This window comes from Trichechus manatus, unplaced genomic scaffold (assembly GCF_000243295.1).
Source record: "Trichechus manatus latirostris isolate Lorelei unplaced genomic scaffold, TriManLat1.0 scaffold00127, whole genome shotgun sequence".
Taxonomy (NCBI): Eukaryota; Metazoa; Chordata; class Mammalia; order Sirenia; family Trichechidae; genus Trichechus; species Trichechus manatus.
The window spans coordinates 4,293,101-4,310,981 of record NW_004444063.1 but is presented as its reverse complement, the minus strand read 5'-3'; the positions used below and the strand labels follow the sequence as shown (position 1 = coordinate 4,310,981).

The 17,881-nt window shown below is 34.7% G+C and overlaps 1 protein-coding gene across 2 annotated transcripts in view; it reads right to left on the bottom strand.

Moving 5' to 3' along the window:
• Window positions 1–2,702: 2,702 nt before the first annotated feature.
• Window positions 2,703–17,881, bottom strand: part of CDKL3 (cyclin dependent kinase like 3) — a 48,843-nt gene continuing 33,664 nt past the window's right edge. Inside the window, exons 6-13 of one of the 2 annotated variants that reach the window (XM_012557931.1) lie at window positions 12,500–12,588; window positions 10,370–10,523; window positions 9,932–10,260; window positions 8,194–8,287; window positions 6,971–7,133; window positions 6,093–6,190; window positions 3,643–3,737; window positions 2,703–2,999 (exon numbers count right to left, since the gene is read on the bottom strand). In XM_012557931.1, the coding sequence (XP_012413385.1) occupies window positions 3,684–3,737; window positions 6,093–6,190; window positions 6,971–7,133; window positions 8,194–8,287; window positions 9,932–10,260; window positions 10,370–10,523; window positions 12,500–12,588 (981 nt within the window). In that variant the 3' untranslated portion in view covers window positions 2,703–2,999; window positions 3,643–3,683. Of the gene's footprint in view, window positions 3,000–3,642; window positions 3,738–5,434; window positions 5,458–6,092; window positions 6,191–6,970; window positions 7,134–8,193; window positions 8,288–9,931; window positions 10,261–10,369; window positions 10,524–12,499; window positions 12,589–17,881 lie in introns of both variants that reach the window. The other variant, XM_023738987.1, reaches the window with a different exon arrangement.

Sequence of the window (17,881 nt, the reverse complement as noted above, 5' to 3'; positions counted from 1 at the left end):
GCCTGTTCTTGTCTTTTTATGTAAGGGAGGTCATACAATATTTGTCCCTTTGTGATTGACTTATTTCACTCACTATAATGTCTTCAACAAAAAATAATACACATGAGGAAAGTGTTTCTTAGTTCAATCAAATATACAAAACCAAATGGGCAGCTCCTGTCCAAAAGCAGGATGAGAAGGCAGGAAGGGACAGGAACTGGATGAATGGACACAGGGAACCCAGAGTGGAAAGGAGGAATATGCTGTCACATTATGGGGAATGCAACCAATGTCACAAAATAACATGTATATAAATTTTTGAATGAGAAATTAACTTAAGGTGTAAACTTTCACTTGATGCACAGTTAAAAAAAAAAAAAATCTTTCCACAAAGCAAAATCCAGGCCCTGTTGGCTTCACTGGTGATTTCTAACAAATATTTAAAGAAAAAATAAAATCAATCCCACAGAAAATTTCAGGAAATCGAGGGGGAGGAAACACTTCCCAACTCATAACACTGACACTAAAACCAAGCGAGGACAATACAAGAAAAAATATGAATTAAAATCCCTCTTTAATGTAGATGCAAAAATCTTTAACAAAATATTAGCCAATTAAATCCAACAATACATAAAAAGGATCAAGTAGGGTTTATCCCAGAAACGCAGGATTGGCTTAACATTCAAAAATCAATTAATGTAATTCACATTAACAGAATAAAAGAGGAAAATCACAAGAACTTCTTAGTAGATGCAAGAAAAAAAGCCTGGTAAATTTCAACACCCACTCATATAAAGACTCTCAGGAAACTAGGAATAGAAGAACCTTCCTCAGTCTGATAAATGGCATCTACAAAAGGCCTAAAACTAACATCATACTTAACGGGAAAAAACTAAATGCTTTCCCTCTGCTATAGGAAAAAAGGCAAGCATGTCTACTCTCATTACTTCAATTCAATATTGCATTAGAGGTCCTAGCCAGTGCAATAAGGCAAGAAAAAGAAACAAAAGGCATATAGATCGGAAAGGAAGAAGTAAAACTGTATTTGTAAATGTCATGATTGCCTATATAAGAAATCCTAAGAAAATCCTTAGGATTGGTGGTTCAGTGGTAGAATTCGCATCTTCCATGCAGGAGACCCAGGTTGATTCCCAGCAAATATCTTCCAGACTAAGACAAAGAAGAAAGGCCTGGCTTAGCAATCTACCTCTGAAAATTAGCCAGTGAAAACCCTATGGATCACAATAATCAGATCAGCAAGTGAACATAGGGATAGCGTTTTGTTCCATTGTGCATGGAGTCATAATGAGTTGGGGGCTGACTCGACAGCAGCTAACAACAACAACAACAAAAATCTATACACACACATACACCCTATTAGAACTCATAAGTGAATTTAGCAAGGCCTCAGAATACAAGATAAATATAGAAAAACAAACTGTACTTCTATATATAGCAATGAACAACCGGAAGATGAAATTTAAAAACAATACCATTTATAGCATCAAAAAACAAAATACACAGAGATGAATCTAGCAAATGGTGTATAAGACTGCTACACTGAAAACTAAAAAATACTGTTGACAGAATTTAAGAAGATCTAAATAAACAGAAAGTTTACACAGTGCTTATGGATTGGAAGACTCAATATTGTTAAGATACCCATTCTCATCCTAATCAAAATCCCAGCAGGTGTTTTTTTAAAAATCGACACAAAAAATTGACAATACCTTGCCACTGGTGTAAAGATAGACAAATAGATAGTAGGAACAGGCAATGGGAAGATTTATACCTATTGAACCTATCACAGGAAACAACTCTTGATTTCCCTGGAGAAGCTGTGCCTTGAAAAGTTTTCAGATTAGTTGCTAAAGCTGAGTCTGTTAGAAAGAATATTATGTACAATAATCTCAGCTATTATTAATTCTAATAAACCTTTTTCTGAGATAAAAAGAGGTCATAAAACTGTGCTAAATAAATTGTTTTCCTTTTTCGAATCTATTTAGTGAACACAAAATCCTATGAGAGTCCTAGTAAAACACAAGATAATCAAAATTTATATGTACTTGAGAAATGGGACAATCCAGAAGAATTCTGGTAGTATACCTCTTTTGGGTTTAACATAATTTATTTTATGAAATAGAAAAAGCCTGTACACATAAAAGGCACTATGAACCTGGAAGAACAATTATTTAAAAAAATAAAAGAATTTAATTAACATTCAAAAAATGTATCAATTTCAGATATTTTATACTTATTGTAAACGCTTTTATCGCCGACCAACAGAATATATTTTTAACCATGTAATGGTAGTGAATAGCTTTTAAAACAATGGGTCAGATATTTCATTAAGGACTCGCTTCAGGAAGGCTATGCTTCCTAGGAGAGAACTCACTCTTGTGGTTATATGTCCCTTAACTAAAAAAAAAACCAAACCCATTGCCATCAAGTCAATTCTGACTCATGATGACCCCATGTGCTTTATAGTAGAACTGTGCTCCCCAGGGTTTTCTTGGCTCTAATCTTTCGGAAGCAGACTGCCAGGACTTTCTTCTGTGGTGCCACTAGGGGGATTCAAATCGCCAGCCTGTCAGTTAGTAGCCTAGAGCAAACAGTTTGTGCCATCCAGGGACATTTATGTGTCTATTAGAGGGCAGAAATCAGTGTAAGTACAGTGTGTGTCATATGACAGAATACGTTACCATTACGGCAAATAAAGAAGCAGGCAGAGAGGCGATCATTTTATAATTCCAAATCAAACATCACATCAACAGAGTTCTTAGATGGAAAAATAAAAAAAAAAAGAAAACTGAATTTTTGCTAACAAAACAAAAATTTGGATGATGCTAATGCAGACGGATGGCTGTCTTAACAGCTCACGTTACATTTCTATTCCACGTAAAATAAAAGGGGAAGAGTTGCCGATTTATATTTTTTAAGATTATTTAAAGGAAAAGACACTAGCAGAAAAAAAATCTGTTCCTCTTCAAATTCTTCCCCTCGCAATGGCCATTTCCACCCTAAAATTAGAAATCAAGCTAGTAAGAACCAGTGATAAGGACAAAAACATATGCTGTTAAAACCTTGATTGTATTAGTGTTAAATTATATGTAAACAACTAAATGGTAAACATTTAGTTTAAGTTCAAGTCAAAAGATTTGCCTCAATGTTTTGCTCATTTCCCATCCCATAAAAAGCTTTCATGATATGTTTAAATGCTGGTCCAGGATGTTCACGTGTGGAACCAGATTCACATTTCATGCTTATCAAGTGTACTTGTTTGCTCAGCAACGTTTGGTGCTCCCAGAGTCTGGGGTCTCACTTCATTACACATTTGGAAACTTTTCTTTGTCTAATAATAAAGTTCTGAACCAAAGCTAAGAATGAGTACTAATCAAACATGATTGAGTGAACAGCTCATAAAATAAAATTACATGACTTAGGGTAAGCTGAAGTTTTATTAGGATGCACCAGTCAGGCAGTTTTTATAAATTAATGTTCAAATTAAGAAAACATGAATAATTTAAAGGTTAAAAATTTTAAAAAATAAATGTATGTGAATATACACGACTATAAGGATTTATGATATATCTGCAGAATTCCCTAGACAGCATTTTTGTGTATGTAACATCAGTAAAAAGGATTTTTTTTTTTGAACCATACAGTGATTCTGGGATTCCCTGAATTTTCAGCTGCTGCATTTTCTACTCTACATCTGGAAGGTTCTTCTCCCTTTCAGTTTGTGTATTTCCTGTATTCTAAAAAGTAAATAGAAACATGACCTTAATTGAGGAAATGGTGAGTCTCTCTGGCTAAGGAAATACAGCCACAGATAAGTACTCGTACTTTGCACCTGGGGGTTATTTCATAGGCTACATGGAGACTGTTCAGCAAACTATTCCTCTTTATTATTATCATCAAACAGAACCGAAGGTGGCCATTAGTATGGGCTCTTTTCTTTCATGCCTAAATCAGTCATTGACAATAATTTAGGGTTTCTCTTGGTCATGGAGCCTATTCAATGCATGTGTGCACTGTTTTAATATACATTTAAGTTGCCTGAAAGGGTTTAATGTATGACTGGAAAGTGCCTGGATCTGGTTAATTCAAAAAACAAGTCAATGGCAAAGCCAAGAATAGAATAAATAAGTTGCTATATTCCCTATCTTATGTTTTAAAAAAAAATACTTCATATTCTCTCGTGCTCTAAAATAACAAACTACAGACTCAAAGTTTAGGAAATTTCTTAATTCTGACATTAACTTATTAAAAGTGTCCGGTCTAGTCTTATAAATTTTAGTCACTTGTCAGGAACTGCATTTGAATGGGAAGTACAAATAAACTACAACCAGTATTGATAACTTCTAGTTATTTCTAGTAACTACAACTTGTTTCAAGGTCACTCTTTTAAAAAGGTCATCTTGTCTGAAGTTCTAGATCATATGAGCAAAAAGAGGTTTTCCCATACTATTTATTACTCTAAAAATGACAGAACTGTTGTATGATTTCCTTTTTTCCTGCGTTGGAAGGTAATTTGAGTTGCCTGCGGCTCTCATAGGACAGAGGGATAAACACATGCAGCACACTACCACTCTGCCCTAACTCAGGAGCCTTCACTCACCCAGTCATACAAAAGTGGGCACATGGTGTGCTACACAACATGCAGTGACATGAATAACTCACCTAAGTTCAAAAGTTTAAAACAACCTTATTACTTTTTTTTTATTTTTTCCCATACAAAAATTTATACATACACTGTTACGTGACTCTACTTGCTCTCCGCATACTGTGACGGCACACTCCTCCTTTCCACCCCTGATTCCCCATGTCCATTCAACCAGCTCCTAACCCTCTCTGCCTTCCCATCTCACCTCTGGACAGAAGCTGCCTAAAACAACCTTATTACTTTTTATAATGAACTAGAAGATGACCACGAATGGCTTTCTTGTTCTACAATATAATTTTTCCACAAAATGGATTATGAAGTTAGTAAGTTTCATGCTGAGACTAAGTCATAGCCCTAAATGTCACAGTGGGAATACATCTTAACAGTGTCTGATAACCCTTTTATCTGAACATTGTAGAAACTGAATAGCCTTAGGTAAAATGCCTCCCTACATAGTTTTCAGATAAAAGTTTGTAACTGTTTTTCTAATATCTTCAAATTTCCTTTATGTATGTGCTAATTTTATCCTGAATAAAATATATAGTCAATTTTTTTAAAAAAGAAACTGAGATAATAAAGTTGATAAATCACATACAGAAATGACCTCACAAGTATGCAGAATGGGGGCTATGTACATGATTTAACTCAGTAGGTGCTCAGTACAATCCTCTTCCTTTAAAAGAGTACCTTTAGAGAATATTCATTTGGATATTGAGGGCTTCAAGGTTTCCATATAGAATTCAAGAATCACTCTGGTGGGTGGGGATGGGGACATTTCAGCAAGATTACCTGATAAATAGCTGAGAGCAAATCTGTAAAAATAGGATAGTAGGTGGATAGCAGAGATGGGGAATGTATTGAAAAGAAAAAGAGAAGGAAGTAAGAGGTTAAAGACACATACATTCGTGCTCATGACCAGCTTAATTATATGTTTATACCATTATTCACTTCCTCTGACATGTTTAACGTTCCAATGCTTGGCAATACACATAACACAGATAATATTTCCCCTGGGTATTGTTCATTCTAGTCACGCAACATTCAAATAAGGGCTGGTATTCATTATGCAAAAAAATTTTAGAAACTTAGTAACTGGTAATTCTAGGAAACTACAGGTATATTTCTACAGAAACCCTGGTGGTGCAGTGGTTAAGAGCTATGTCTGCTAACCAAAAGGTCAGCAGTTCGGATCCACTAGGCACCCCTTGGGAACTCTATGGGGCAGTTCTACTCTGATCTATAGGATCACTATGAGTCGGAATCGATTCAACAGCAATGGGTTTGGTTTTTTTTTTTAAATGGATATATTTCTAGAGTTCGAAGACTATAGAATTTTGATTTTTTATATAACTTTTCAGTAATAGTAGCTAAATTCATACACAGAGTCAAGGGCTCTGAACTGTATTCCTTAGTAAAGGCAATAAACGACAACAAAAAAAAGTTTTACCTCTTGTTTTCCTTGATTTTGATCCACATTAAGTAAAGTTGGTATTTTAGATGAATCTGTTTTCTTTGGCTCCCTCTTCTGCACTTTCATCTGTTTCACTTTTGCAAAAATATATAGAACAATGGCAACTTGTTATTCCTATCTTGAAATTTTACTTTCCAATAGTTTCAAATAGAAATTCTGAAGTCCAAGAAAGTCAGTTTCTCAATTTATTACAAAGAAACTGAACAAATCCTGAGTATTAATGGTGAAATGTTTACACATAATCTATCAGGTATTAAACAGAAGACATTTAAATTTTTTTTATTCTGAGTATAACTGTTAAGTGGATAACAGATTATTCCTCTTGATCTGTGTAAAGTACTATATTCTTGCTATTACATTCACTTTTCACAAGGTGTCACTGTTCTTCAAAGAAACATCAGAACAGTTACTGAATGCAAAAACAAGAGTTTCATTTTAAGAACTCAATACATGTTATAAATCTTAATCTACTAAATCCTTGGATGCCTGAAGCACATATAACGTTCCTGCCACTATCTGGACAAATAAGCATGGAGAAACAGGAAGTTCCAGGTGACATACTGAACCAAAGCCACTTCCTCAAATACTGTTATATCTCAACAACACTGAGCTAATGAAAAGTTTACCATTTAAAGCTTTCTTAATCACTCTTTAAAAGTATCTCTTTTAAATCTTATCCCTTATTTAAGTATTGGGGTTGGGGAACTATCTCATCAGCAATTTACAGAAAGTATCTGTCCCAGCAATTTACTCGTTTTGACCTAAATCACACTATAAAATATAAGTTATAGTACAAAAAAGTTCTTGTAATGATGCCATCTGGAGATCTGTAAAGCCATGCAACAAATCTGTACCTTCCATTCCTTTCATCTCCTTTGACTGTACTGTGAAAGGCAATTCTGGGAAATGGAATTCTTTCCTGTCAGATCTGGGAAAACTCAGCTTCCTTTTGTTCCCATTTGCCATTTGGTCACTTTGACCTGCTCGCTCATTGAATACACCCTTGTCCGTTTGGCTCTAAACAAACAAATAAACAAGACTTAGTTTGAAGTAATAGGTGTAGCTATCTCTATTGTTATATATATGTTGTATTATAGAATAATAAGTCTAGAATTTCTAGCCGTTTGGCTAGTATAAGACAGGCACAAAAATGCCTATCTTGCAAGGTTATTTTAACAATTAAGAAGTAGAATACCATTAAACATGTATGTAAATAGATCCAACTCCAAGAAGCTTCATAAACCAAACTTTTTAGCATATTTAATGTTCTGAGAATAATAGTCTTGATCATGAGAACCACAATCTAAACTGTTACTTTTTAATACTATCTACTGCACTTTGACTTTGGACAAATTGCTTCAGGTAGTTTTATTTATAACTTATTTTTCTAATTACAAAATGATGTGCTTAATGAAGGACACTGGGAAAACCTAAGGGAAAAAAATTACTTGTGAACTCAGTATTCTGGATAATCTGTTGTATTACCCTGTTTTTGCTCATTTGGCAATAGACTGTAAACTTTCTTAGGTCAATAAACACTCTTCCACAATGTAATGTGTAGTATCCCATGGAATGGATGTACCCTAATATACTTAACCAGTCATCTGCTATAAATTGTCTTCAGTATTTTATTATTATAAATTACACTGTACTAATCATTTCAATTTTGAATAAACAATTTCCTATATAAAAAAAAATGGGGGATGAACTAGACTGATCTTTTTTTTCCTAGTGAGAAATGGGTAAGCTGTGCCTATTGAGCAATTGCTTTTAATGTAAAAAGTAAGATAGTAAAAATATTCTGAGGAAGTTAAAAAACCACTTTTAAAGGTGGAAATCTTATTCTATCCATGTCTTATATTAAATACACAAGCACTATATCCTTGTGTATAGAAAATTAAATAAAATTGTGGAAGCACTAAGGAAATAAAGACCTAGTTTCATCTCAGAAAAAAAAAAAGGAAAATAAATGCAGATTTTTTTAAAGGGTTGGAGATGCAAAAATAGAGAAAAGGAAAAGGGGGTGGGGGATAACATTGAAAGAGGCTATGTTTTAATGACTAGCTTCTTGCCTTACTTGAGTGGGACCTGTATCTTCTTGCCTGCTATTAGACATAATGTGCCCAATAGACTGTGAAGAAGTTCTCCTCTTTTTTGCTTTTTCAGTTAACCTATTATTTTAAAACAAATGAGAAGGTATTAGAATTCCTCGGAAGCGCCTTTGTTTCAGCTTCCATCATGAACAAGTTATATCATGGAAGTCTACTGTTTGAATACTGAGTACCAAAATTCAACTGTTAGTCCTTAAGCACCAATTGCTCTGACCAGAGGGGTGATAAGAGGACAGACAGCAGTTAACTCATGGCTAACATCAGTGGTGACAACCATGTTTTGGGGTCTGTTGGCCTACTTGGTCCCCTCTATAGGTTTCTGAATTTCTCAGCTTGCTGTCCAAGGCTGGCTTACAACTACCATTACTGAAACCATGGTTTTGGGGTCACCTCAAGAACAACTGGACTTTCTGCTGTCTGTAGCCTGCTGTAACTTTGGACTGACACAGACATGTCCACTTGCCCCCTCTGCAGACCACTAAGCTTCACAACAAATAGCCCAAACCAGTCTGCTGGGATCTGCTTGAACTAATGAACTAAAGTCTACATCCATCGCCTAGATGTTGTTATCTGCATTGAGCAGCCCCGTGCACAACTGAACAAAAAGTTGCCTGGTCCTGCACCAGCCCCATGATTGGTTGCAGGTTGGACAATTATGACCCATAAGGTTTTCAATGTCTGATTTCCAGAAGCAAATTACCAGGCCTTTCTTCCTAGTCTGTCTTAGTCTGGAAGCTATATTGCGAGCTGTTCAGCATCATAGCAATACATAAGCCTCAACTGAAAGACAGGTGGTGGCTGCACATGAGATGCATGGGAACTGAACCCAGGTATTCCAAATGGAAGGTGAGAATTCTACCACTGAATCACCAAAGCAGATTCACAGTAAACAAACAAACAACAAAACAGTTACCATCAAGTTAAGACTCATGGTGACCCCAAGTGTGTCAGAGTAGAACCGTGCTCTGTGGGGCTTTCAGTGGCTGATTTTTTAAAGGTAGACAGCCAGGTCTTTCTTCTGAGGCACCTCTGGGTAGACTCAAACCACCAACCTTTTGGTTAGGAGCCAAGCGCCTTATCCTTTGGACCGCCCAGGGACAGATTTACAGTAGTCTCCCTAAATTTAGAACTGGTCCTGAAGCCTTCCTCGACAGACCCTCACTGTTCATCACAGTGCCCTTGATTAACCAGATTCATGGTACCAGTCTCTCAATCTGTACCAGCAGCTAAATTTAAAACTTGACCAATATGCTGTTTGTTTCCCCAAAATATTTGACCTTGAAAGGTTATTTGACTGTGAAAGACTATTTTCAACTATCCTTTCTCCATTTAACGAATTGTCTATGATACAGAAGTAAAGCTTATTTTGTTATACCAAGGCACATCAATAACAGAACTTAGGTCATACCACCTTTTTCCTCTTCAAAAGGTAAGAAACTTTAATAAGGATCTTAAAAAAAAAAAAAAAAAAAAGAGGCTTTTCCAATAAGCATTAATAAAATTAAACGTGTATATAGGCAAGAAAAGTCGGTTTCTTCTATAGCACTCATAAGAACCATCCAATAAATGGTCCTTTTTACAATTATACTTTCAATATACATTCAAGTTCAGTTTATGAACTTGATTCTCTGAAATACCACTATACAGGAACTTTGTATTACTTAGGTCCATTTCATACTGCCTCTTCTCCCTGTTACAGCTCACCTTGGATTGGAGTGGGTGAGATTTGAATTGGGATTTGCAGCCATGAAATTATTGCTAGTTAGATTGATGGGTGGCATCGTCATACAGCCTCCAGCATGTGGATCTTCTTTTATGCCATTAGAGCTAATGCTGGGGTTGACAGGGTTTGGTGGTTCAATGATTACAGGTTTCACATCTTGAGACATAGCATGAGCATTTTCAATTGTATCCTGTTGACAATGTCTGCTTTCATAGTCTATCTTTTTTGGTTCTGCGTTATCTCCTTTTCCTCCTTTGACTTTAATAATTCTGACTTTGATCTCCTTGGGCTTTTTCTCTTTTTCTGCTTCCTAGAATAGACACATCCAAAATCTGAGTGATGAAAACAGTTATTTTTGTTACTGAAGTGCTACTTATAAATACAGTTATAGTGACTAAAAAGAAAACCAAAATTCTTACCTTTCCCAAAACTGAACTATTTAGCAGTGTATTGCTATAAATTGTTTTTCTTTCATCTTTCATAAGTTCATTTTCTTTAGAATTCTCTTTTGGCTTTATGAATGAATTGACTTTTGCTTCTTGTAATAATTTAGCTCTCAGTTCTGGTATGAATCTGATAAAATAAAAATTATCAACAAATAACCCCTTTATTTATATAATTTATCTGTAATGAACCATTTAATCAATTAATTTACATTTTAGTTACAGCATAAATAAATCACCATATAATATATGCCAACAGATGTCACAATATTTACCTAATCCAAATTGCTTCCTGGTAAAGATAGATCTTTCAAAAATTTTAGTGTGGGAATTTATTATAAAAACTTTTACAAAATAGACTTACACGAATTAGATTCCTTTTGTAATGTGAACTTTACTCAATAAAAGTTATCACTTTTCATTTTAATAAATATGCCATCCTTCTCAAGACTCAGATCACTTTGTCCTTTTTGCGCTTCTTTAAAGTAACAAGACTTCAAAGACGAACTATTAAGTCTCTGAAATCTTACTCTAGAGAAATATTTTCATACAAAAGGTAACACAATACATCAATATTGAAGGGAGGTTTTTTGTTTTGGTTTTAGTTTGGTTTTTTTTACTTGTTTTTGAATAGAAAAATACATTCACATGGTTCACTATTTAAAAGGTGACTCTTGCCAGTATTGTACAGGGAAAGAACCAGTATGATTAGCTGGCTGAATGAGAAAAATAAAACATTTCTGTCAAAGTCCTCTTGCACTGCAGGAGGTCCACAACAAGAAGAGGCCTCTTACCAGCGGAAAAGATCTTTCTCCAAATATTTTCTGAGGGTCTTATAATTGGAACTCAAGATACTTTTGCCCCATAGTAATCAAATTCCAATATCTAAATACCCAAGAGAAGTCAATTTAGTCTATGTAGAATTGATACAAAGCAACTTTTTTGTTTAATAACTGGCACTTTTCATCAATGGCACTTTCAATATATCTTCTCATTTTTTGTTTTAGAATAAAATAACTCAGGTTCTAGTTACTCTACAGACTTCTCTTTTCTTTGTCTTTTTTCTTATTTTAATCTGTCTCCAGTGATAGCTCCTGGACTTTTCCACACCTGACCTTAACGCCGTCACATTTTAAATTGATGTCCATCTTTCTAACCACATGTCTGAAGGCCAAATGAATGACTTTGCAATTAATTAAAAACTTCCTGTTTCTTTCAAAGTTCAAATAGGAAATGGTTTTTTTAGAAACATGACTGATTACTGAATCTAGATTATCAGTGTATACTATATGCTGAGTATGTCATAGGCAGTGCGACACACAGAAGGGCTGTAAGAGGCATTGTCCCTGTCTTCAGGGAACTTCCAGTTTGGTGGGGAGGATAAGATAACAGGCACTACATCAGAGAATAGAGAAAAAAAATCATTTGGGAAGTCAGTACTAGTGATAGTCTCTAGATCAGAGAATCTATAAACCAAAAAAAAAAAAAAAAAAAAAAACCCACTGCCACTGAGTCAATTTGGACTCATAGCAACCCTATAGCGACCTTGTAGGACAGAGGAGAACAGCCCCATAGGGTTTCCAAGGCTGTAAATCTTTATGCAAGCAGACTGCCACATCTTTCTCCTGAGGAGCAGTTGGTGGGTTCGACACCTTTTGTTTAGCAGCCAAGCACTCTAACCACTGTACCACCAGGGCTCCTTAGACAATCTATAGGAAGAGGAAAATCAGACTATTCTGAGATAGCAGTCCAAATGGGAATAAAGCCAAAATAGTACTGATTGTTTATGTTCTCATATCTGGTTTATGATGACCATTGAAAATAAATGTAAAAAGTTTAGCACATTGCCTAGGACATAGTAACTGTGTAATAAATGTTAGATGCAATTATTTTTATTATTATAATCTTTATACATGACACCTGTAGGTATACCATATGCCTAGTCAATATCTGATACAATAACTCAGTTTATTATAAAATGAATTTTTCTGTTGTGTAGCATTGACTCAATGGCAATGGGTAGCATTAACCTATGTAGCAATTCTCATGCTAGTAAAATTTTCTAATACAAATGCTAAAAAGTCCATATGAACTCAAAATCCTTACTTTTCAATAAATCCATCTCTAGTAAAATACTCATGATGTAAAAGATCAGTAGAAGACATCCTCTCAGCAGGATCAATTTGCAAACAAGCCTAAAAAAGGAAAAAGAGTCTAATGTTAAGTGAGCTCTCATCAGGGCTCAAGTACTGTAAAAATTAAACTTACCTGACAAATGAAGAAGTAATTAGTTGCCTAGAGTTAAAAGCATTCTCAAAAAGATGGCATTAAACCTCAGGCATTTCTGACAGTAAATTCTGACCTCTTATTTCCCTAAGAAATTTGCAATTGGAAAGCATTATTACAGGTTAAATGTCCTATGATTGTAGTCAAAACAGAGGTCAGCCTGTTTCTGCTACAACTAGCAAAAATTTTGGATCCTCTTATCAGCCCTCGAGGTAGAAAGTTCACGGATAATCTTTTCTATTTTATATAGATGTGGAAGCATGTTTAGTGATGTGGCATACTAGAATTTTATCCATGTTTTCTGACTCCTAATTTGGTGCTCCTATGGCATAATACAATTTCACAAATATTCAAGCCCCAAAATCTTCTTGGAAGATTTTGGAATAGTTCTTTTCTGTTTCCTACCTTAGGAGCATTTCAACTGAATAGAGAACAACCAAAATAAAAAGCAAAAACAGACAATGAAAGTAAGGGTTTTGGATAATAATTGCACATAATAGACCTATGTATACTTAAATAACTATAATTATAACAGAACAAACTTCTTTAATCAAAATAGTGAAGATAAAATTTGAACAAAAGCCTTCTGCTTTATAATTTTCATTTTTCCTCTTAAAGAAGGCAAAGTATAACAGGTAACTTATATTGATGCTTACTATACTCTAGCCTCCCATCCACACAGAGACTTGTATGTCCACATAAAAACTTGTACACAAATGTTCATAGCAACTTTATTAGTAATATCTACAAACTGTAAATAACTCAAATGGCTATCAACAAGGGAACAGATAAGCTAATTGTGGTATTTCCATACAATGGAATAAGGAACAAACTAGTGATAACACACAAAAACATGAATGCATCTCTAAATCACTATACCATGTGAAAGAAGCCAGACATAAAAGAGCATACTATGTAATTACACTTATATAATAGTCTAGAAAATGCAAACTAATCTATAGTGACAGAAAGCAAATCAGTGATTGTCTGGAGACAGGAACAGAGGAAGAAGTAGATTGCAAAGTGACACAAGGAAATTTTGGAAGTGATGGAAATGTTAGGCAAATTGATTGCAGTGGTGGTTTCATGGGTATATACATCTATTAAAACTCACCAAATTGTACATTTTAAATTTGTGTAGTTTACTGTACATAAATTACACTTCAATAACAATGTCTAGAAAATTAAAATCTAAGAAAAAAACATGCCCTACACCAGATATTAAAATGTATTTTAAAGTTACAAAAATCAATCCAAATGGTACTAACACCACAAAAACAGAGAGAAATCAACGGAACATTACTAGATCTAGCATTATAAGCACTTTGTCCATGATAAATGTGGAATTCCAAATCATTGGATTATTCAAGCTGGAAAAACGTATTTGTAAAATACATAACAAAGGATTAATATGCTTATTATCTTACAAATCAATATGAAAAAGGATAAATATTCCAATTGACAAATATGTTAAGGATTCTTTTAAAAAGAAATACAAATAGCCAATGAATATTAACAAAATGTTCAAACTCCCCTGTAATCATCTAAGTGCAATTAAAAAAAAAAATACCATTTCTAGTTCATTATATTGGTAAAGATTTAAAAATTTATGATACCCAATGTTGAAATGACAATGGGAAAATCAGTACTCTCAAATAGCTTTGGATATAAATCAGTGAAATCTTTCTGGAGAAAAAATAGCAAAATATATTTAAAAACTCCAACAAGTATAAAACCTTTGATCCACTAATCCCACTTCTAGGAATTTATGCTAAGGAAGTAACAAAACAAGTACATAAAGACATATGTAAGAGATGCTCACTGTAGCATCTTTTCCAATTAATAAAACCCATTACCGTTGACTCGATTTTGACTCATAGTAACCCTATAGGACAGAGTAAAACTGTCCTAGAGGGTTTCCGAGGAGCAACTGGTGGACTTGAACTGTTAACCGTTTGGTTAGGAGCCAAGCTCTTAACCACTGCGCCACCAGGGAAAAACTGGTAAACAACTTAAATGTCCAAAAATGCAAGAACAGTTAACCTATGGTACATTCATACACTGAAATACTATGTGACCACTGAAATTATAATGTAGTTCCATATTTATTGACATGGTAGTATGTTTACAATATACTGCCAAGGTTAAAAGCACTATGTAAAGTACAAATCCTTTTTAAAATTATAAATTTCTATGAATATATTTTGTTGGGAAAAGATTAGAAGTAAGTATGTATATCAAAATTTTAATAGTAATTGTTTCTCAATTGTGAGTGGAAAATCTTAACTTTTTCTTTTTGTTTAGCTGTACATTTACTTTTTCTATAAACATCATATAGGTATAATTAAAATTATGTAATATTAAAAAAGTGTGTCTTGGATGGTTCCAGTTGGCATCCAAAATAAAATACCAAATGAATTTCCAGTAGAAGAAAAGGCACTGGAACCACCTGGAAGGGAATTCACATCTCTAATATTCAGGGCTATCAAAGAGATAAAGGAAAAGCAGACAAAAAATAAGGAAAAAATAGACAAAATCATGGAAAAGACAGACAAAATCATGGAAGAAATCAGGAAAATAATACAGGAACAAAATTTCAAAATAAATAAACAACTAGAAATCATACAAAAACAGTAATTAGAAATCCAAGGGATAAACAACAGGATTTCAGAAATGGGCAGTGTCATAGAAGGGCTGAGCAGCAGGTATGAAATAATGGAAGACAGGATCAGCAAAATTGAAGACAAATCCTTGGATATCACTTTGTTTGATGAAAAATCAGAGAAAAGAGCGAAGAAACCCTGAAAACGATGTGGGATAAAATCAAAAGCAAAAATCTATAAGTGATCAGAGTTCCAGGAGAGGGAGAGAAAACAGAAAACACAGAGAGGATCACTGAAGAACTGCTGACAGAAAATTTCTCTAATATCATGAAAGACGAAAAACTGACCATCCAGGAAGCGTAACAAACCCCATATAGGATAGACCCCAAAAGAAAATCACTGTGGCATATCGTAATCACACTCACTAAAACCAAAGACAAAGAAAGAATCCTGAGAGCAGCTTGAGAAAAATGAAAAGTCACATACAGAGGGGAAACAATAAGACTAAGCTCTGATTACTTGACAGAAACCATGCAGGCAAGAAGGGAATGGGATGACATATATAAAACCTTGAAAGAAAAAAACTTGCCAACCAAGAATTATATATCCTGCAAAATTCTCACTCAAATATGATGGTGAAATTAGGACATTTCCAGATAAACAGAAATTAAGGGAATATGTAAAAACCAAACTAAATTTACAAGAATTATTAAAGGGAGTCCTTCAGTTAGAGAACCGACAACATTAGACAACAGCCTGAATCTAGAACCCAAGACCGCATCAGCCAGATACCAACCTAGGTAATGATCTCTCAAGCATAAAACAAAACTAAAAGATTTACAACAGGTAACTGGAGAGGTTAATCTATACATAACAACAATATCAGAACAGAAAAAGAGGGAATAAATAGTGTAAGTAAAGAACTTTCAAATGGAGTGGAAGTCAAGGCGATACCAAGCAATAAAAGACTGGTTCAAACTTAGGAAGATAAGGGTAAATTGCAAGGTAACCACAAAGAAAGTTAACAAACCTACTCATCAAAATAAAGAAGAAAAACACAGTCTCAGTAAACACAAAAATGAAAGTAACAAAACACACACACACACACACAAACAAAAGGAATTCAGCACAGGAGAGTAAGAGGAACAAAGAAAATGTCAGCACCACAAAAAAAAGCACTGCAAAATGACAGCGATACACTCATACCTATCAATAATTACACTGAACATAAATGGCCCAAATGCATCCATAAAGAGACAGAAAGTGTGACAAAACGGATTTAAAAAAAAAAAAAACAGGGCCCATCAACATGATGTCTACAAGAGATACATCTTAGAAACAAATACATAAGTTTATTAAAAATCAAAGGATGGAAAAAAATATATCAAGCAAACAGCTACCAAAAAAGACTAGGAGTGGCAATACTAATCTCGAATAAAATGGACATTAAAACAAAATCCACCATAAAAGATAGAGAAGGGCATTATATAATGATTAAAGGTACAATACACCATGAAGGCATAACTATAATAAATATCGATGCACCCAATGACAGGGCTCCAAAATACATACAACAAGCTCTACAGCACTGAAAAGAGAAATTGACACTTCCACAACAATAGTAGGAGACTTCAATATACCACTCTCTGTAAAAGACAGGACATCTAGGATGAAACTCAACAAACATACAGAAGATCTAAAGATCACAATCAACCAACTTGACCTTATAGACAGGTATAGAACACTACCCATCAGGTGCAAAGTATACATTCTTTTCTGATACACATGGAACATTTTACAGAATAGACCACATCTTAGGCCACAAAGCAACCCTCAACAAAATCCAAAACACTAAGATAATACAAAGTATTTTCTCTGATCACAATGTCATCAAAGTAAAAATTAACAACAGGAAGAGCAAGGAAAGAAAAATAGAATACATAGAAACTGTATAACAACCTGCTTAAAAACCACTGGGTAACAGAAGAACTCAAAGATGGAATCAAAAAATTCCTAGAATCAAATGAGATTGAAAACACATCATACCAAATCCTTTTGTACACAGCAAAGACAGTGCTCAGAGGTCAATTTACAGCAACAGATGCACACATAAAAAAAGAAGAAAGGCAGTACACAATACTGGGGAAACCAGCATAACTTGTATAAGAAAAGGTCATGGAAGCTCCATAGACACATCCAAACTCCATGAGGGACTGAATTGCTGGGCAGAGGGCTCTGGGGACCATGGTCTCGGGGAACATCTAGCTCTACTGGCATAACACAGTTTATAAAGACAACATTCTACATTCTACCTCAGTGAGTAGCACCTGGGGTCTTAAAAGCCTGTGAGCAGCCATCCAAGATACTCCACTGGTCTCATCCCTTTGAGAGCAAGGGAGAAGGAAGAGAACAGGATACAAGGAAAAGATTAGTCCAAAGGACTAATGGACCACAGCTACCACAGCCTCCACCAGACTGAGTCCAGTATAGCTAGATGGTGCCCAGCTACTACCACCGACTGCTCTGACTGGGATCACAACAGAGGGTTCTGGACAGAGCTGGAGAAGGATGTAGAACAAAATTCTAACTCACAAAAAAA